The following is a 21,350-nucleotide window of genomic DNA, read 5'->3' as shown; positions in this document are numbered from 1 at the left end:
ACATAACTCCTTACATAACATCCGTACATGCATTTTGCAATTACAATGACAGTTATAACCCATGTCACACTGGCTTTTATTTGAGACCTCACATGACACTCTTTGGTGAACTAGGTTGAACATGCCAGACCCAGAAGATCCCAGTAACCCTCATGCACCCCCTCCGGTGCCCCTTACCAGCTGGCACTAATAGATTCCTGGCTCACACTTACTTTTGGGCAGTGTAAGTGCTATTTACAGGGCCGGCTCTGGCTTTTTTGCCACCCCAGGCAAAAAAGCCTCCCGCTGCCCCTCCCCCCCCCCGGCGGGGAGCCCGGCCGCAGCCCCGTTCTTCCCGGCTGGCCGGAGCGCCGGGGGAGGGTGGCGAGCCTGGCTGGGGCCCCACTCTCCCCGGGTGAGCGCCGCCCCCCTCCAGGTGCCGCCCCAAGCACATGCTTGGAGGGCTGGTGTCTGGAGCCGGCCCTGGCTATTTAACTCAAAAAACATTATTATTGTTATTGCTTCCTATATGGATCAACGTAGCAGGTGCCAGAGACACTGCCCTAGCAAAATACAAGAGGATGTTTTCTCACATTCTGCTAGATTCTTGCCCTCCCCCCCGCCCGCCTCCTGCTTTGTACTGCCTCAGTAGTGAAAAGCTCCCCTGAAGGGGCAGTTGAGGCTTCTCCTATCAGAGACGGAGTGGGGAGGGTTTCAGATGCAGGGAGGCGGTTTTCCCAGGAGCAGGGTGGAATGCGCAGCATCCCCCATGACCTTCAGCCAGTACAGTGGTCCATGTGGTATCACTTCAGCCAGTGTAATTTAAAGAGCCCCTAGGCTGCTTTAAATCATGCTGGGAGCTGTTTCCGCTGTGTTATCCTCAGCTGCACCAAGGAGCTGGCCCGTTATTTCTTCATAGCACGAAGAGATAGGCAAATTTACAGGCCATTTTTCAGGAAACAGTGCCCTGAAATTCCAGTGGGTCTCCCCCAAGCTCTCTTTCTTGTGCAATAATTCATCCTGTGAGAGAAAACATACCATGTATTCCCTTCAGCAAAGCCTGAAGCCAAAGTTAACTCCTACCACTGCTCATGAGAACTCTGCCTCCAATTGCACATCAGAGGGAGAATAAAGCCTAGAAATCAGGAAGATAATCATAATACTCAATTGTGATGGGTAAAAAAGAACTGCTTGTCAGAAAGGTATAAAAGAAACCTTTAATTCCAGTCAGGATAATCTGTGCTTCAGCTGTGCGGTGGTAAATAGCACAGCACTACCCAGCTTTTGTACTGAGATGTAGGGAGGCTTTCAGGAAGATAAGTGCTGTTCCGTAGCCCAATAGAGAGGAAAAGCTTACCCCTATTGATCAAACTTTGAAGCTGATCTAATGGCCATTTGAAAGAAAGTGTGATGCTGCTCAAATGTGCTGTTTGAAGAAATCGGGCAGGAGGGACACTGGCTTTTCGGTGCTAGTTCCCTGTGCAGCTCAAGTTACTCATATCAGGATCCTGGCAGCTGATCTTCCTCTATAAACCTTAGATTAGACTCTGATCTCAGTGACTGCAGCCTAAAGCCAGAACCTTCTTTTTAAAAAAGGTAGCAAAGCAATTCAGTGTTCTGCTCTTGCTAGGTCCAGAAAGTAACCATTACCTAGGAAGTATCTTCAGAGCCTCATAAAGGAATGGATGTTACACCGGCTGGATCCATGAATGGGAGTTTGTAGCAGTGTCACTCCACTTCCCCACAGTTCATGAATGGCCAAGAGTCAGAAGAACAGGAATTTGGCTGTTCCTACTAATATAGCAGTTTCTTTGAAGAGCTCTCTGGCATTCTAAAAATGGAATCGACACTCTGTTTAGGTAGCTCTGAAGAATCAGAGTCATCTGCATGTGAAACTTTGGTTTCTTGTGTCTTGGCATTAACTGTTGTTATTTCTGTCCCTTCCTTTTAGAAAACCCCTACTGCTCATGCCATGAAGGAGGAGAATTTTCTTCGTCGCAGGTTCTCTCTCTGTCCTGCTTCTTCCACCCCTCAGAAAATTGACCCTCGCAAGCTGACACGGAATCTGTTCTTCGGGGCTGATAATGAGATCTACCCACTCAGCCCAGGTCAGTGCTTGCTACATGGCTTCACAATGTGCCACATGTTGCTCTCAGCCTATCTTCAATCATCTCAAATCTCAGTGCAGCGCATATGCACAAACAAACAGTACCACATCTACTGAACTAATCCTCTGGGTGGGTGAGTGTAAGTGGATTTTATTAGAGCATCTGCAAGAAACAAAGATAAACAGCTTTATATGGAAGCATGAGCAGGAGATCAAACTTGTTCAGCAAAGGAGGCCCCCAATCCTCCCCCCAATGAGGTATTGAGTGGTTCCTGTCAAATGCTACAACCCTTCTGCTCCCATTGATTTAAGTAGGGAATGAAGGACATTCATGCCTCAGAGATGGGGCTCAGAGCTAGTTAAACACTGAATGGCCTAAAATGTAAGAAGTGATTTTGGATATCTCTGTTTTGGGGTGCCCAATTTGAGGAACCTAAAATGGATCACCCTAAAAGGCAGATCCTTTTAAGGCATCACATGGGCACCCAAAAATTGAGGAACCCAATATTTCCAGCCCCTTTTGCAAATTGTGATTACTACTTTTAAGTCACTTGACCCTACAGCGCACAATAAACGTTACAAATGCAAATGCTCTTTCACCAATGATCATAAATATTTTCAGCACTTTTCCTGGCAATATGCTGAGCTGCAGTAAGTATAACACTAGCTTCAAGAGTTCACAATACTTCCTTCAGGTTTAGTCTAAAATTGCTAGCAAACATCTGCTCTACAGGAAATGAAAGTCATGATATTGTTTTGGTATTTGCTGTGTGTAATAAATACTCAATCAAAATGTTTCTCTGATTGCAATTTGCAAACAGTGCTTCAGATTCCAGTTTGTAAACATGTGCTTTAACCTTAGATGAGGGAGCAATCATATTTTTGCAAAGTCATAATTTGTGGTTGTCATTTCTGTACTTAATAATCAAGTCTAGTAGCACCTCAGTGAGTTGTCAGCACATTGATATTTCAGGAGAAAAGGACACAGCACCTGCAAAAAGCAAGGCAATATTTAGTATTTATATAGCACCCAAAAAGATACTCAGGGTTAGATCCACAAAGGAATCTATTTAACTGCCTTTTTAGGCACCAATGACATTCACAAAACCACTGCCCAACTATCATCTCCCCCAGTAGGTGCCTAAACTCCATAGACATCTATGTTTCTGCCAGTGGGCATATGCAAAGCTGACTGAATACTGATGCCTCCAAGCTGTTTGATACCTGAGCTCACATCTAAGCCCTGCTGGGGTTCTCAAACCACGCATTTTCTTGCCTATCTTGCTGGCATGCCTACCTAACACAAAAGATATCAGGGATGAGCAGATGAGGACTCTGGGAGGCTGGCTGGCATGAGTGTAAGTGCCTAGTGTATGCACCTGAGATATGGGAGATACCCAAATTTGAATCCCTGATTTGGAGCAGGGACTCAAACCTGATTCTCCCACATCACTGGTGAATGCCCTAACCACTGGGATATACAGTCAAACTTGCCCTACTTTTCTCTTTGGCCTATTGAATATTTAATCATTCATACTAAATGGAACAGTTTCAATAGGAGAGATTGAAACCCATCCTAGAATAGCCTGTAGCTCTGGCATTCTCCCGGGACAAGCAGACCTAAGTTCAGGTTCTTGCTCCAAATCAGAAAGAACAGAGATTTGAAAACAGGATGTCTATGTGCCAGGTAATTGCCCTAGCCACAGGGCTATAATGACATGGGAAAGGAGCGGGGGTCTGACTGACTCCCAAGAAGAGGGAGACACCTTCCTCTGGCCCAGAATTAGGCACCCAACTACCTTTATCCCGGCCGTTCTCTGTGGCATTGTTTACTGACTAGCTTAGGCAGCTCCATGCTCAGCTTTCTGGCTTCTGATTCCCTTTCTTAGGCACCTAATTCTCTCCATGGAGAGCCTGGGCACCTAACTCAGGACTGTGAATTCTACTGGGCAGCAGGCACCTAAGAGACCCCTTTGTAAATCTGACCCTCAGTGCTTCACAAACAAAGAACAAGGTCAGATCTGGAACCAAAGAGCTGACAAGCGAGGGCCAATCGTAGGCCTGGCCGAAATGCTGAATTTTTGGTTTGGGGCAAATTTCAACATTTTGAACAACAAAATTAATTACAATTCAGAACAGAAATAACTATTATCAAAATTCCTTTAAATTGGAATTTCCTGAACAAAAAAATCAGTCTTGGAAAATTTGTTCAGGATTTTAGAATGTTGTTTCAGAGTTTCAAAATTTAATTTCAGATTTTATTTCATTAGTTTTATTCTCTTACATTTTTATTTTACATTATTTCACGACCTGTCAGTAGTGCGAGGTTAGGGTTAACAGTATACGTTACAACTATGTAGGGTTGTTAGTAGTACCACTGACGTGTCATATTATGCTATAATGTTCTATTGTAAAATTCATTAAGGGCAGCTGCAACTTTGTACCAATTGAAACATCTTATCTTCTGTAGATCGAAATGTCTCCTGTTTGTGTTGTAATGAAACAGTTTAACTAGCAGCTGCCCTTAATGAGTTTAAAAGTAACATAAAAATAATAGGATTTTAACTATCATGTCATTCTGACATGCCAGTTGTACTAGTGCATATTATACACTACTACAACTCACATCATGAAATAATGTAAAAATATAAATGTGAGAAAAATTCCAAAGAAATTTTGAAATCCAAAATGAAATTCCAAAATCCCAGTAAATTTCTAAAACATTTTTTTCCAGTTCAAATTTTCGGTCACTCTGTCCTTTTAAAAATATTTAGATTTTGATTAAACTAGCATTTTCCATTGAAAAAAGGTGTTGACAAAAAATTTCTATCCAGCTCCAGTCAATAATTTAAAGATTTGTGGGTGTCCAGCTTGAGATAGGTTGGGCCTGATTTTGAGCAGTGCTGACCAATTGAAAATTAGTCCACAAGCTTCTCAGCCTGAACATTTAAACGCTGAGACACCTAATATGTTTGCCCACTTTCAAAAGTTTGACTGCAGACAACTACAACTCCATATAGATATGTGGCAGGAGTAAAAAGCCTTTGCAGTAGACTACTTTGTCATTGCTAAGCCAACCCAGCTTTTAGAGTTTGGGAAGCCTATTTGTCAACTTTAGGGAACTTAAATTTTGAAGAGCATGGGCAAAGAGTTTTCCTGCTGTCATCAGCTTCCTCTGCTGCAGGATAAATGGAGATCAGCTGCTTGTCATGAGGTCCATGCAGAATAATTACCAACAGTCTCAAAAATTCAATTAGCTCATCTGTGAGGTGCTGAGTGCTCTTTAACACCCACATAAACCAAAGAGAGCTGAGGGTTTGTAGCAGATGCTCAGCATATCCTGGGTTGAGTCCCCTCTTACCACAGGCTTTGATTCTTTATCGGCCTTTTACATTGTTTCTCCTTGCTTCTTGTAGATGGAGCAGTCTAATTGGCCTGGCCTAGACCCACTGGGTGTATGTGTGTAACAAGTGCAGTGTGCTGGATTAGAGTTTTTGTTGCCTTTCTCTGCTTAGCTAGAGGAACCTGGAACATTGGTACAAGTGATGAAAACAGCCACCCATCTTTCATCCCCTCCATCCTCAATTTAGGAGAGTGTGGGCCAGAGATACAATTTAAAAAAGCACAAATTAGTACAAGTCACTGTTCTAACTAAGAGTTCTGGGTGTGTGTGCGGGGGTGGAGGAGTCTTACTTTTGTCCTCCTTCCTTGGATTTTTATCCCATTTATTTTTCCTTCCAGCTCATTCTATCTCCACAACACTTCTTACGTTTGCCTTTTATTTCTTTGAAAGAACAGACTCTCTTCCACCATCTCCTATGTTTGCTTTCTCCCCACCCCCAATTCTCTCTTCCCCACCTCTCTCCCCCATGGTGTGTTGTAGCTTCCTCTTTAGTCCTTTTCTTCTATTCCCTTTTTTCCTACTGTATCTCATTCTATCTCCTTTCCAACGGTCAATATGGTGTCTCTCCTCACTGGGAATCACCTTTCTAGTTCCCCTCCTCCCATGGGCTCTGATAGATGCTGCTACTCCTGTGAAGAAGTCTGGGTTTCCCTTCTCTCTGTCCGCTGTGAAAGCTTTTCCACTGATCACTCTCTTCCTCCCCCCACCCCCAAGTTTGTGTCCGGATGCTGTATTATCAGCTCAGAGAAGGAACTAAGGTAAGTTGTATGCAGCCCCATTATGGGCTAGGAAAGAGCTTGCAATGGCCTCGCACCATCAGCAGAAGTTCAGCTATTTCTCACACAGAATCAAGTCGGTCATAGTTGCTCTCTACCACAGCTGGGGCAACAGGTTTCACAAGCCCAAAAACTAGCCTTGGGTGGCTTTAGGACATGTAAATAAATATAGTAAAAAGTTAGTAACAGACTTTACACCCCTGTCAAACTATATTAGGAAGGTTCTCTGAAGTGAGGAAACTAGTACTGTTGTTTTGTTTTGTTTTTTAAGGGGGAGATCAACTGAAATAGCTCTTCTGGCTCTTTGCCTACTGTTACATATAACACTTCTGATTACTGTAGCTGAAATAATTTAGAGGAAGATATATTTCTCTGTATATAGAAGGTACACAAACTGGAGAATCGGTTTCATTAGTTTCTCTTATTTATGTTTTTTTGCCCACATAAGGAAGAGAAACCATTTTTAGAAGAAAGTAGGATGTGGTTGGAAGACCACAGAATTTGGCAGGGGGAGTTACACTTTTAACCATTTTTTTTTAATTGGCTACACTTCAGGTGTAGCTTAGAGTAGCCCTGGCACATATAGGTCCCCCCAGCATTAGAGATCCACACCTCACATGCTATGGGCCCTGCCTAAGAGCACATACCTGCATGTATAAAGGGCCAAAGGTTCATATAAGTATAGTCCCCTGGTATTTCTACCATTCTGGGTAACACTTTCTTCCAGAAAACACAGACTCTATTTGCAGTGGAAGTTTATTGCTGTGTATAGTATCAGTTATAACTAAAGTTTGAGTGTTATCTAAATAGAAAGAAAACTAAGGGAAAAATTTAAAAACCTTGCACCTTTCAAGTGAATGCATCCAAAGTTCCCTTTAAAGTGAAGGGAGAGGTGAATTGGGTTTGTGCCCTTTTTAACTTCTTTTTCATGGATAAAGAAGGCTTGAAAATAGTTCATATAGGAAAAAAAAATCAGTTCTCTCTTTGCCAGAGAACTTTGGAGAGGACTGGAGAGCTAGTAGGATAATGACATCACAAGCAACAATGAAAGGTTAGTAATTGAGAAAGGGATTTTTAGTCTGGCTGTTGAAAACCCTGAGTTTTTTTCTTTAATTTTGTGAACCCCTATTTAACAGAAACACCTGACAAACACTTGGATGAAAAGCTCTTTCTGATAGATTCACACCTGCCCACCCTCTCAATTACAGGCTAAGAGAACTCCCACTCCAAACCACAAAGAATTCCTCCTGCAGAATCAGAGAAAACAAGACTTGGTATAGAGATTTTTTTTAAGTCTCTGAATGCTTTTCAGACTTTAAATATGAGACAGGCATCAAACCACCACCAAAGAGCACTTTGAATTATTAGTTACAAAGGAACAAGAGGATTAGTACAGGCACAGCTACCATTGTCGGAAAAGTGGAAGCAGCATTATCTACAGAATGAACTTTGTACAACTTAAAGCGAGTCTCCCTTGGAGACAAGCCATTTATGCCTACGTGAGTTGCTGAACAAGGGTGAAGGCCTTACAAAAGCTTCTGTAAGGAGACTAAAGATACTTTAAGAAATGCTTAGATACCTAAGCAGGTTAGGCGCTTAATATCTATTGACTTTTAGTGGGAGTTAAGCACTAACCTGCTTAAGCATTTTTGTAAATCCCAGGTGCCTATGTGCATCTTTTGGTTCCTAAATACCTTTGTAAATCAGGCCCAAGATCCATACACACAACTACATTTCAGCCTAATATCTACTTTATGCAGTTTTAACTCATTGTGATCACACTAGCTGGGCATCAGTGCAGGTTTTGCTCCATATTGTCTTGTTAGGGGGGAGGGATAGCTCAGTGGTTTGAGCATTGGCCTGCTCAACCCAATATTGTGAGTTCAATCCTTGAGAGGGCCACTTAGAGATCTGGAGCAAAATCAGTACTTGGTCCTGCTAGTGAAGGCAGGGGGCTGGAGTCAATGACCTTTCAGGGTCCCTTCTAGTTCTATGAGAGAGGTCTATCTCAATATATTAGTTATTATAGCCTGTGTTTTTCTATGTGGTTATTCATATGCTATACCAGAAAGATTATGAAGCAACAATTCTCCTATTGTATTAAGCTAATCAGTGCACTCCTTATCCCGCACTTATTTAGCTTCATGTTAAGAGAAAGTGACCCTAGTAGTTATCAGTCACGCTTATTAGATTGTCACTTACTAAGGGAGAAGTAAATTGAACCTGTGGGTCAAGACATGGTAGTGAGCCTCAAGTAAAAAAAAAGCTGCTACTCTTCCAGAAAGGATCAGGATATTTATTATAACTATATAGAAGAACAAACAGAAAGTATCAATAACTCAAATGCATAACATATGGTATATAACCACAGACTATATTATTACAGGCTTTCTCCAGGATGTTTTTAGCACTCAGAAAACTGTGATTTCACTACGCTTTCAATACGATCAATTAATCTTTCTTCTGGACCCATTGCTATTACTGAGCTCAAAGCTTTTGCTTTATCCTTTTATAGGAGCCTTTCCCAGCATGCTGTCTGTCTTAGTAGCTGGCCCTTTAAATCTGTGAGGGAATGAGCTGTAGCTCTAATATAGTCATTTTGTGATTGGGGGGGAAGGAACTGCTGCTTTTTAAAAAGCTGGTAAGTGTTTGGCTTTTTATGTATTTGCTTGTTTTTCTTTTTCTGGGGGGGATAATGTGCTTTCTGCTGTGGAGGGGGGTTTATCTTTTGGGGTCTGCTGCTTTTTTCACTTTTTGTGTTTGATACTGGGAAACTTCCAAAGATCCTTTGAATCTGCCATCAAAAGAAGGGCTTTCAGTCTCTCTGCAGTGCTCCAAGAAGCCTGCTTGAGATCGTCTGTTAAAGTTACCTGAAAAACTGATATCTTACTGTGTGAAGTTCTATGCAATTAATGAAGAGGATAAGGACACAATATAACCTAGATGCTGACACATAGAAGCATTTATCAGCATGTATCCAATGCTTCTATTTAGTAGGGTGAACAAGAGGAAAGTATTCAGCTGCGGGAGAATTACAGACTGCAGAGCTAAGTACACAACTGCATAGATGTGTGAATGCATTCTAACTTCCACCCAGTCTCGGATGCCTGTAGGAATATGGGGAGGAAAGTGCCAGCAAAGGTGGCAGGGGATCAGTCAGAGTCCCGGCTCCCATTTACATGGTTGAGCTCTGTGTACTCTCCCCCCCCCCCTTCCCTCCCCTCCCCCCCCCCCCAACCTCCCTGTGGCTTTTTTCTATGTGAGCTGAGGGTGTGAGGTTTTGGAGTACCCTGTCTGCAGGGTTGGACAGGGGTATATGAAAACTTCACAGGAAGATCTCCAAGCTATGGTAGACTGAGCATAAGTTCCCCCAAAATCTATGTTTGGTAGGGGGCCAACCCAACTGAGGTCCACAAAAGCATCAGTGAGGTCAGAGGCAAAGGATTTGGAGATTTCATTTGGGTTGGGGACTGACCTGAGGCTATGTTCTAGCATAATATGCTGCCATATGCCCCCTCCTTCCTTCACTTCAGTGTTGTAAAGAGGCCTTGAACAAGGAGCTTGGTTTTGACTGGCTGTCTGTGACAAAATATATATTGGGTCACCCCAAGTGACACTTCCCTGCAAGAAATCTTTCATTATGAAGAGATGAGGATATGCCACTTGCAGAAGTCAACCTTTTAATTTTGCTCTGGCATACATACTACACCAATGTTGATTTGAGTTTTCTTTGTTAGTAAATGTACAATAGGTATGTAAATAAAATCAATATAAAAAGCCATATTCAGCCAAATTGTTGCAAAATACAGTTATGTTTTCCCAGAAATTATGATAGTTTTAAATGAAGTCTATAGGATCTGTGGTTTGCTGTTACGTGAATTAAGAACAGGAAACATGGGTAAACTACAGATGCAAAAACATTTTAATGTTTTGTCTTTTGCTCATTTCACACAAAAAAAATATATGAAGGCACTATTTGGACACAGCTGGCTCCCAATAATCATGTTTATTAACTGTCTGCAAACATACAAGGCCTAGCTCAGTGCATACTGCTGCTCTGAGTGATTTCTGGTGGTTCTAAAACTGAAAACAGTGCTTGCAAATTACTTATGCCTTTATACTATTGTCAGTTGAAGCAGCTAGTTGAACTGTGAGACTCACACAGCAGCAATGTGGCTTGGTACACTTCAATGGAATTTGGAAAACTCTCTCTGTGGTTAGAATATCTTCACCTTCTTTGTGTTAATTCCAAAATTCCATCATAGAAATGCCAGCCCTCAGTTTGACCATGTTTGTGGGAACATGCAAAATGGTTCCCAGTGTTGTATGTTGTCCCAACAACTTTGTAGCTATAAGGACAACACCTTTGCTTCAAAAGACTCCGTTTCATGCAAATAATTTGATGGCTTATTGAACTAACCAGTATTTTGAAACATTACTTTAAATGTTAATGCTATATTCAGTTTACTTGGAAAAGAGCTACAGAGGGCAGAGGAAGGATTTTTCTGAAGTAGGGCATTTCATTTTTCTCTGATCAGTGAATGGTATTTGAAAAGATACAGGAGTTGATCACCCTTACTGTTAAATGAGGCACACATCTTTCTAATTTGAATTTTTCTGGCTTCAGCTTCCCGTCATTGGTTCTTGTTCTCTGCTGGGTTAAAAGAGCCTGTTACGACCCAGTATTTTGTCCATGTTGAGGTATTTACACACCATAATCAAGCCATATCTCAGTCTTCCTTTGAATAAGCTAAACCGATTGAGCTCTTTAACTCATACTGTAAGGCATTTTCTACAGCCCTTGAATCACTTTTTATCTCTTTTCTGTGCCCCCTCCAATTTTTCAACATCCTGTTTAAATGCGGACACCGGAACTGAATACAGCATTCCAATACTGGTTTCACCACTGCCATAATCAGAGGTAAAATCATCTCTCTACTCGTATTCATTACTCCTATTTATACATCCAAGGATCACATTGGGAGCTCACATTCAGTTATTTAGCCAAGTCATTGATAAAGTTGACAATAAAGTGGAAAGTTTGCTTATGAAATTTGTGGATGACACCAAGATGGAAGGGGTTGTAAGCACTTAGGAGGGCAGGATTAGAATTCAAAATGATCTTGACAAATTGGATAATTGGTCTGAAATTAACAAAATTAACTTCAATAAAGACAAGTGCAAAGTACTTCACTTGGGAAGGAAAAATCAAATGCAAAACAGGGAATAACTGGGTAGGCAGTAGTACTGCTGAAAAGAACCTAAGGGTTATAATGGATCATACAGTGAACATGAGCCAAGAATGTGGTGCAATGGTGAAAAAGGCCATTAGCATTCTGGGGCGTTTTAAGAGGAGTGTTGTATGTAAAAGCAAGAGGTAACAGTCGTGCTCTACTCAGCACTGGCTAGCCTGGGCGGAGAACTGCGTCCTGTTCTGGGCACCATGCTTTAAGAAAAACGTAGAGTAAATTGGAGAAAGTCCAGAGGACAGCAACAGAAATGCTAAAAGGTTTAGAAAACCTGACCTCTGAGGAAAAGTTACAAAAACTGGGCATGTTTTGTCTTGAGAAAAGAAGACTGAGGGGAAACCTGATAAGTCTTCAAATACATTAAGGGCTGTTATAAGGAGGATGGTAATCACTTGTTCTCGATGTCCAAGGAAGGTAGGACAAGAACTCATGGGTTTAATCTACAGCAAGGGAGATTTAGGTTAGATATTAGAAAGATTTTCCTAACTACAAGGATTGTTAAATACTGGAATAGGTTACGGAATCCTTGTCATTGGAGATTAAGAACAGGTTGGACGAATGCTTGTCAGGGAAGGTCTGAGGCTGAATCAAGAATATCTAGAACAGGGGGGCTGGACTAGAAGGCCTCTCAAAGTCCTTTCCAGCCCTACTTTTCTATGATTCTATGACTTAAATCCTTTTCAGAGTCACTGTTTTCCAGGACACAGCCCTCCATTTGATAGATATGGCCGGTATTCCTTGTTCCTAGATGAATTAAAATGGATTTTGCTTGAATCCAGATCGCTCTATAGGACTGCTCTGTCCTCCTCATTTGCCATTCTTATTTTTATATCATCCACAAACCTTATCAGGAATGATTTTTATATTTATCCTGATTGTTGGTGAAAATATTAATGAGTGTTGGGCCTAGTACTGATTCCTGCAGAGCCCTCTAGAAACACCTCCATTCAGAGAACTTTGTCAACTACTTCTTGAGACCGGTCAGTTAGCCATTTTTTAATCCATTTAACATTTGCTTTAAAAAGTGAGTGCTATACAATATCAATAATCAGCATGTCATACGGTACTCAGTCAAAGTATATTATATCTATTCTGGAGAGATTGTTATAGCACATTCACTGCTGCAGTATTTGAGCACCTGGAAGTATTGTATTAAGCAATGTGACTATACATCTATCTTTCGGTGTTTGTTCTCTCATCCTCCCCCACCCCCAGGGATAGAAGCAAGTGCAGTGGATTGTCTTGTTTAGGTTTGTTTGTTATTTAAAAATACATGTTGCTATTATGTGTGTGTTAGAGAAGGCAAGGTCAAAGAAATTAGCCTTGCACTTGGAGTAGAAGGTGGTGACGTTTGTGATTGTCCTGAGTTCCTGGTGGAGTTCATTTCACAGTCTGAGAACTGCCCCCCTTGAAAGTTCTGCCTACTGCATGTACAAGCTTTACCCATGCACTGCTACAGACTAGGGACCGAATGGCTAGGCAGCAGTTCTGCAGAAAAGGACCTAGGAGTCAACAGTGTGCCCTTGTTGCCAAGAAGGCTAGCGGCATTTCAAGCTGTATAAGTAGGGACATTGCCAGCAGATTGAGGGACGTGATCATTCCCCTCTATTTGACATTGGTGAGGTCTCATGTGGAGTACTGTGTCCAGTTTTGGGCCCCCACACTACAAGAAGGATGTGGAAAATTTGGAAAGAGTCTAGCGGAGGGGAACAAAAATGATTAGGGGGCTGGAGCACATGACTTATGAGGAGAGGCTGAGGGAACTGGGATTGTTTAGTCTGCAGAAGAGAAGAATGAGGGAGGATTTGATAGCTGCTTTCAACTACCTGAAAGGGGGTTCCAAAGAGGATGGATCTAGACTGTTCTCAGTGGTACCAGATGACAGAACAAGGAGTAATGGTCTCAAGTTGCAGTAGGGGAGGTTTAGGTTGGATACTAGGAAAAACTTTTTTACTTAGGAGGGTGGTGAAGCATTGGAATGGGTTACTCTGGGAGGTGGTGGAATCTCCTTCCTTAGAGGTTTTTAAGGTCAGGCTTGACAAAGCCCTGGCTGGGATGATTTAGTTGGGGATTGGTCCTGCTTTGAGCAGGAGGTTGGATTAGATGACCTCCTGAGGTCTCTTCCAACCCTGATATTCTATGATTCTATATTTAGAGTTACATTGTGCCTGAGGAGCAGAGCTGTTGACCATGGAATTTCTTCCACATCTTAGGAAATCTTCTAGATAGCCTGAACCCAGGCCATCGAGCACCTTGAAGATCAGGACCAAGATCTTTAAATTGCTTAGAAATTCAATGGGAAACAACTGCAGAGAGCAGAGGATACATGTGATGTGTTTGTGGTAGCTTCGGTTGCTGAGGAGGTGCCCTGCTGTGTACTGTACTAGCTGGAGCTTCCTAAATGCTGAAGGTTTCGTGCCCAAGTTTATAATGTGGCTGTAGTCCAGCTGAGAGGTGACAAAGGCATGAATAATTGAGGTCAGGTCATTGCCCATGAGGATGGGATGGAGTCTCCTAGCCAACTGGAGATGGCAAGAAAGCATGACTTGTAGCTGCTGCTATGTGAGAACTTAGCGTCAGCAAGGAATCCAAGAGTACTCTTAAATTTATGGATCTAATTATAGCACAGCTATAGCTCTGTTATTGTTACAGTTAAGACCTGCTTTCTATTTAAAGCTCAACTCTGAGTGCTCTAAAGTCCACATGGTTACTTGAATTGCTTTGAAATTTGGCATGTCTCATGGGGTCATGGGGCTCTGTTAGTGATTCGAATTTGGGGTCATTTGATGACAAGTTTCCCAAAATACAGCGCCTGGTGGGGGATGGGGGAAGAGACCACTTTTCTTAAAGTTGACCCATTCTGGCAATGCTTATTTGTGCACAAAAAGTGATCAAACCAAGGTTCAGATCATTGTACCAGTGCTCAAGGGTTACCCCCAAAACCCTTTGGGGGAATCAAATTAAAATGTTATTTGAAAGAGTTTCGTTTCTTAACTTAGGTGCCTGAGAAGGCTCATGTACCCAGTGGATTACACTGTGCATGTGCAGAGAGAGGCTAACTATTTGTAAGATAACTTCTCCGTCACAGGATCTGTGTGGCTCCCGGGGTGTGTTATGGTTCTCTAATCTAAGTGCTATCCCAGGCACCAACCCAATCTGCCTCTGTCAAAGGGTTTTTTATTATTGTTGGGAAATATCTGAGTACAGCAGAGTATTCAGAAAGCTCTGAAATGACTTTTTTTTTTTTTTTTTTTTAAGAAAAACTGCACGTGCTTTCTATGAAGGTGACTGGGGTGGAAGAGTAGGTGGGAATGAGAGGCAAGTGTTGGGGGATAAGGTGATGGGGACCTAGCGGGAATGGGAGGGCCCTTCCATTTTAGAAGGAAAATGCCCTTCTTTGACAGTCTCTTAGATCTGTGGCTCTCAACTTTTCCAGACTACTGTAGGAGTCTGATTTGTCTTGTGTACCCAAAACATAGTTGCTTACAAAATCAGACATAAAAATACACAAGTGTCACAGCACACTATTACTGAAAAATTGCTGATTTTCTCATTTCTAACATATAACTATAAAATAAATCAATTGGAATATAAATATTGTATTACATTTCAGTGTATAATATAGAGAGCAGTATAAACAAGTCATTGTCTGTATGAAATTTTAGTTTGTACTGACTTCACTAGTGCTTTTTATGTAGCCTGTTGTAAAACTAGGCAAGTATCTAGATGAGTTGATGTACCCCCTGGAAGACTTCTGTGTACCCCTGGGGGTACAGGTACCCCTGGTTGAGAATCACTGTCTTAGATGGTATCAAAGATGGTAATCGCCGTCCTTTTGGGGAAAAGAGAAGTTAGTTGAGAGGGGCTTGAGCTAGGATTGCCAACAGTCCATTATTATTACAAGAGACATCCCTTATTTTTTTCATCTCTGTACAACAAGATGCTGAGTGCTGCAAAAAGCAGCAAGAAATACCCCTGGCAAATGTAGGTGAGCACTGCTGATTATTATCATCAATAATAATAAATAATATCTGGAGGAGGGTGGGGTGGGGCGTGGCAGGGATGCTAAGAAAGCAGTCCCTTATTTTTTAAATGCAATGTTGGCAACCCTAGGCAGCTGTTTCTGCTGCTGGTAAAGTCCAATCCCATTTCATCTCAGGTGGTGTTTGAGATTCAGCTGAAGCTGGAGCTGGTAGCGGTGGCAGTGTCATCTGGCTCCCTCTCTCTGGCCTGGTCTGGTCAGGACCTCTCTCAGGATCAGGATGACAAAGGCATGGGGTTCCAGGAAATGGTAATGGTGGCAGTCATGAGGGTGAAGCTCGTTCCACTAGCCTCCATCTGTTCTCTGTTTTCTTCCCCAAATCTTTCTTTAAGGACCCACAGAGGGAAGGATGGATGGAATAGCCCATCCCCTCATTATTTTGTCTACCTATTAGGCCTAATATCCGACGAACCAAAATTGGTTCATTAATTTCTGGTTCCACATTGTCTGCTTTTCCATAATCCTTGGGAATTTCAGCATAATCCTTGAATTCAGCATAATCCTTGAATTATATCAGCATGACCTTTTTGTTTGGACTCCTCTAGTCTCTCTGTCTGGTTCTCTTATGCCTGTTTATAACACTTGTTATTGAAAGCAACGTGACTTTCTGTTACATTAACCTGCAGTAACAAATGTTAACATGTTGTGAACTTTCCTATACTTTTTTTACAATTGAGTTTACAATTAAGGTAAATTTGTAGGCCCAAGTATCAACACTCCTGTAAGGTCAGCAAGTGGTATGTCCTAGCTTTAGAACAGTCTGATGGTTGCAGAGATGTCACTTGAGGTGACCTGAGACCTAATTTGTCATGTACAGCCAGTCAAAACCCAGCTCCTTATGTGATTATTTAATTAATATATAATTAAGTAATTCGTAACTTAAATTTTTATCACAGTCACTAATTTGATAACATTTCTAACAACTTAATCTTGCAGTGCTCTATTTTAAAACTGCTTTGGCCTTTGTTCGGTGATGTGTAGTCACTATATGCAAGGCATGCACTGCATTCCCCAGGACCTCCCTGTGTCTCTGTTTCCCATGTGTAAAATGGAGATAAATCCCCCTCCCCTATCCTCTCCCTTCTCTGGAGGCATTTGCTTTCTTAGGTCAATTCCTCTGCACTCCACAGCAGGAGGAGCATAGGGACTTGTCTGAATTCACGGGGGCACTTAACCATGATGCTGGAAGCTGAAGGTGCTCAGTTCAGTGATATCCTGAGTCCAGAGAGCCTTTTTGCAATTGTAAAATTAAATTTGAGAAGCATTTATACTATTAACTAAAGCGAGGAGGCTCTGAATTGCTGATCAGTGACTGTAATCAGCAGTTTTCTACACAGAACCTCAACAACACTGACCAGTGAAATCCTATCGACTTTACTGTCACAACTCTGATTATTTATCAATACAGGCCAGCCAAACAGATTGTTCTCTCGCCCATTTTATAATGAAAGTTTAACAGAAAAAATGTCATAAACTTAATTTCCTCCACAAGTTTCTGCCTGCCTCATTGCATTTGGCTTCTTAAATGGCTGATAGATGCATTTTTAAGACTTTACTTCTTACTGATGCCGAGTTTGTACTTGATTCAGTTGTACAGTTATTTAATATACCTCTTGTTTCATTGGCCCAAGCCGAGAATGGTACTAGAGGTACTATATATAGGACTACTTGTCCAATTTCTATGATTCTCCATCACCATGGTATCTGAACATTAATTAATGTATCCACAGCACCCCATCAGGTAGGCAAGTACTATCCATATTTCTCAGATGGAGGAACTGAGGCACTAAGGTGATAAGACTTGCCTAAAATCACACAGGACATCTGTGGCAGAGCAAAGAATAAAGCTTCAAGTCCTGACTTCCAGTCCACTGCACTAAATGCTCTAAGTGAAATTCTGATCCCATTGACGTTAGTGGCAAAACTCTCATTGGCTTCAATAGTGCTGCACCAGGATTTCCCCCTGTGTTTTTTGTATCTCTGAGACTTGTCTACACTGCAATAGCGTTTGAAAATTTGTCTATGAACACGTCTGGTGGTAATACATTGTCACTGAGTTTTGGCCAACAGTTTTAGTGGTTATTTACTGTATCAAGCATTGTGAACCCCTAAGCACTAATAATTTTGAAAACAAAGTTACTTTGGACTTGGAAAAGAATAGTGTCAAGACAAATAAAAATCGAGTCTAATAGGATGGGTTTTTCAATAGGGGTTATAAGTTTTCCTTTAGTGTAAGGACATCATTACAATTTACCAAAAATACAGAATTTGTGTAGATAATAACATTGTATTGTCCTGAATAGAATTACATATTTTATAACATTAAAATATTCAACATGTATGAAATACATGTACTTTGCTTTGAAAATATAAAGCCCTACATAAATGCTAACTATATTATTGTTAATATTTCTTATTGTATCCAATAACCTCATGGTCAGGGGATCTTAATAGTTGATTCCAGAAAACCTGTAATCTTTTGTTGTTTCATTCTTTAATTACATCTAGATACAGTTCTCGTTTTATAAGATTTTATAATTAAGGTTAATATTTGTTGAAAAGAATGTACATTGTCAAATACATTTAGGTATGGGGCCATGCATTGAGCAAGGAGGATACAACAAAATATTGAAAAGCTTCTTCTTAATTCACCAGGGGCTCATTTGTGCACTAAATGAGGCAGAAGGCCAGTGGAAAAATAGTATGTGAACATGTAGTTAAAGACCATCTCCTAATGAATAGGGGGCCAAATTAAGAGTGCACTGGCAGCCTTAATTCTGGCATTTCTTACTCTGAGCACTTGACTTTGCAACCTTAACACTCATTTTTTAGTGTTGTTTGGATGTAGTATTTAAATAGTAACAACTGAAAAGACCAAACATTTTAAATGGTGCCCTTTGTTATCTGAAACTCTTACAGCAAATCTGTAACATGTTTTCTGAAGTTAATTTACATATGGACTAGGTTATTTAAAGCAGCACTGTCTTCCTGGAGCTGCCCTACTGTGTCTATCACCTATGACAATTTCTCCTGCTCTCTGTTAGCAGAGGTCTTTTTAGAGTAATTGCCATGACTTTCCACAGAAATTCTCAGTTTCTTGTTTATACTGCTCTGTTGCAGGAAAAGACATGGAAGGAAACAGCCTGTCAGCACTGAAGGATGAGGCTCCACAGACTCCAGTCTCCATTAGTAAGGTATTGTGGGGCTTGTTTTTAGTCTCATTTGCATCTCTTCGCAGTGTGGGTTATTTTTAAACTCCTTCAGAGAGCATCTTTGGCAGTACATACGGTAATGCTGTGTGCATGTGTGTGATGTCCTGATTTTTGGGTCTTTTTCTTATATAGGCTCCTATTACCCCACCCCCTGTCCTGCTTTTTCACATTTGCTGTCTGGTCACCCTATATGAAAGAGAGCATGCTTAGAAGGATACAGATGAATCAACGCCTTCTCATATGCCTGTATAGCACCTAGCACAATAGGACCATGATTGTTTGGGGTCTTGGAGGGGTAAGGGGGCTACAATAATGTAGATATTAATAATGATCACTATAAGGTTGCTATTTAAGAGGCATCCCCTGAAACAATGTTTCTGGTCAGGGAGGAGAGCCTAAAGCTTAGTTGTTGGGAGCTGAGACTTATTATGTTGTTGTACAGCATCCACCACAATGGAACCTCTGGGCATTAGTGCAGTACAAATAATTAATAAGAGCCAAAATCCCAGATCAAAACATTGCATCTGTATCATAAGCCAAGCTGAAAACCCGGATCTGAACACTCCTGAATTTGGAGTTCAAAATCAGGATCCAAATCTAAAAAATTCTGCCTGTCGGGATTGACTCAATGTAGCTATAGGATCAACCTGTGAACCTGGATCTAGATTTGAAACTGGGACATGGGATTTTGGTTTAATTTGTTTCCGAAGAACAGCTAGACATAAAATTATTAAGAGGCTTCTGTTTCTAACTTAATATATTCAGATATGAAGCTCTAAAATGAAATAAAGTTTTTCATCTGAAATTGAAATACAGCACAAAGGAAACAGCTGGAGGTTGAAGTGATTTCCTATCATACAGAGCACACTTTCGTGTATCTTTAAATGCATTTGGTTTGCCCAGGGCTTGTGACTCCCCTATAAGTGTGGGCAGAAGATTGTAAACACTTCCACAGTGGAATCCTGATCAAGAAGCAGCAGGGAGAGATGCTGTTCTAGAAAAGCACTGGGGACAGTAACCTTTCTTAGTACAAAATGGCTTTGTGTGCATGTGTATACCCTGTTGCTGTAACTAGACAAGCTGAGATCCAGTCCAACCTCTGTTTTTCAGCTGAGTTCCTAATTTGAACCCAGGCTCCCAGATAGCTTGACAGTGCAAAAAAGAGGTCCAGTGATTTGTCCACAGTCACCTGATAGCTACGATCTGAACCCAGGGCTCTCTTTAATCCCAGTCGTCTTGGAGACTCAACCAGACTGATATTAAACCCATGATTTAGGAAAGTGGTGGGGAGACTTAGCTGATTTTTGTCTGTGGTTAGGCCACTCATGCTAGTCAAGGGACTGGCCTACAGATAATGGGCAACAGAATGGCATGTAAATCAGAGTTTGATTTCTCAGTTACATTCCTGTGCTTTCCCCCCCCATTGAAATGCATTTATTGATGTTGCAGGGATTTGAGTATTGCTCTGCTGTATATTTCCAGGTTGAGTGCTTGCTTTCTGATTTATGTTCCTATAGGTGTGTCTGGGTAAGGGGTGAAGGCTGCAGAGCACTCAGACACCCAGAAGGGCTTTCACTGTTTATCAAGCAGACTTTTGACTGGTTATTCTTTCCTATATGCTGTTAGGGGCATTTATCACCTAATAATTAGATAGAGATGAGGCAAAACTGAAACCTTATCCAGCCCCTTCCTGCAGCTTTGGAGGCTGAGATGACATGGAACCTAATTCAGACCCAGGCCTGGTTCTGCTTTTGCCAAACCAGGGCCCTGCTCCTGCACTGGGAGGTAGGCAGGTGAATTCCTTCACCCACACAGAGAGAACTCCTTTGAAGTGCATCTGGGCCCCCATAACTTAGATGCTGAGAGTTTGTGACAATCAAAACCTGGCCACCTCTGCTCATCCCCAGTATTGGAAATTGGTGATTGAACATGCTAGACCTGGAAAAATGTAGTTAGTTTCCTATTTCATTTCCTACCTAAATGATGTAAGCAGACTGACTCTCCATTACTAAGAGAGACAAGGTGGATGAGGTATTATCTTTTATTAGGTCAACTTCTGTTGATGAGAAAGAGACACTTTTGAGTTTACACAGAGCTCTTCTTCATGTCTGGGAAATGTACTCCATGTGTCACAGTTAAATACAAGTTGGAACAGATTAACATAACTCGTTAACACACATTTCAATGGACCTTTAAAGGTGAGGTGGTCTGTTAACGTCCCTCTAGACCTAGAGGGAAAAGGCAGCTGCGGGGGTGGTAGTGAGTTATAGATTGTTGTCATAAGCAATAAATCTAGTCTCTATTCAGTTCATGATTTTTAGTGTCTAGCAAAGTTATGAATTTAAGCTCCCAGGCTTGTCTTTTGAAATTGTTGTGCAGGTTTCCTTTGAGGATGAGGACTGATAGGTCAGATATAGAGTGATTGCTTTGTGAAAAGTGTTCACCCACAGGTGATATGGTGTCTTTTCTCATTTTCCTGCATGAATTCAACACTCCATCCATGTCCATTACTAAGATGTCTGTGTTGCGTTGTTTAGAAACTATGTGTCAAATGAATTGTAGCTCTTAATTGTCAAAGAGCC

At 41.4% G+C, this 21,350-nt stretch overlaps 1 protein-coding gene across 4 annotated transcripts in view; it reads left to right on the top strand.

The window, feature by feature from the left end:
• OSBPL5 (oxysterol binding protein like 5) overlaps window positions 1–21,350 on the top strand; it is a 213,846-nt gene that overhangs the window by 114,780 nt on the left and 77,716 nt on the right. For all 4 annotated transcript variants that reach the window (XM_054027036.1, XM_054027032.1, XM_054027033.1 and 1 more), the window contains exons 2-3: window positions 1,931–2,087; window positions 18,677–18,750. In XM_054027036.1, the coding sequence (XP_053883011.1) occupies window positions 1,952–2,087; window positions 18,677–18,750 (210 nt within the window). In that variant the 5' untranslated portion in view covers window positions 1,931–1,951. The remainder of the gene's footprint in view (window positions 1–1,930; window positions 2,088–18,676; window positions 18,751–21,350) is intronic.

Source organism: Malaclemys terrapin, chromosome 4, assembly GCF_027887155.1.
Source record: "Malaclemys terrapin pileata isolate rMalTer1 chromosome 4, rMalTer1.hap1, whole genome shotgun sequence".
Classification (NCBI taxonomy): Eukaryota; Metazoa; Chordata; order Testudines; family Emydidae; genus Malaclemys; species Malaclemys terrapin.
This window is presented reverse-complemented; position numbering and strand designations above follow the sequence as displayed.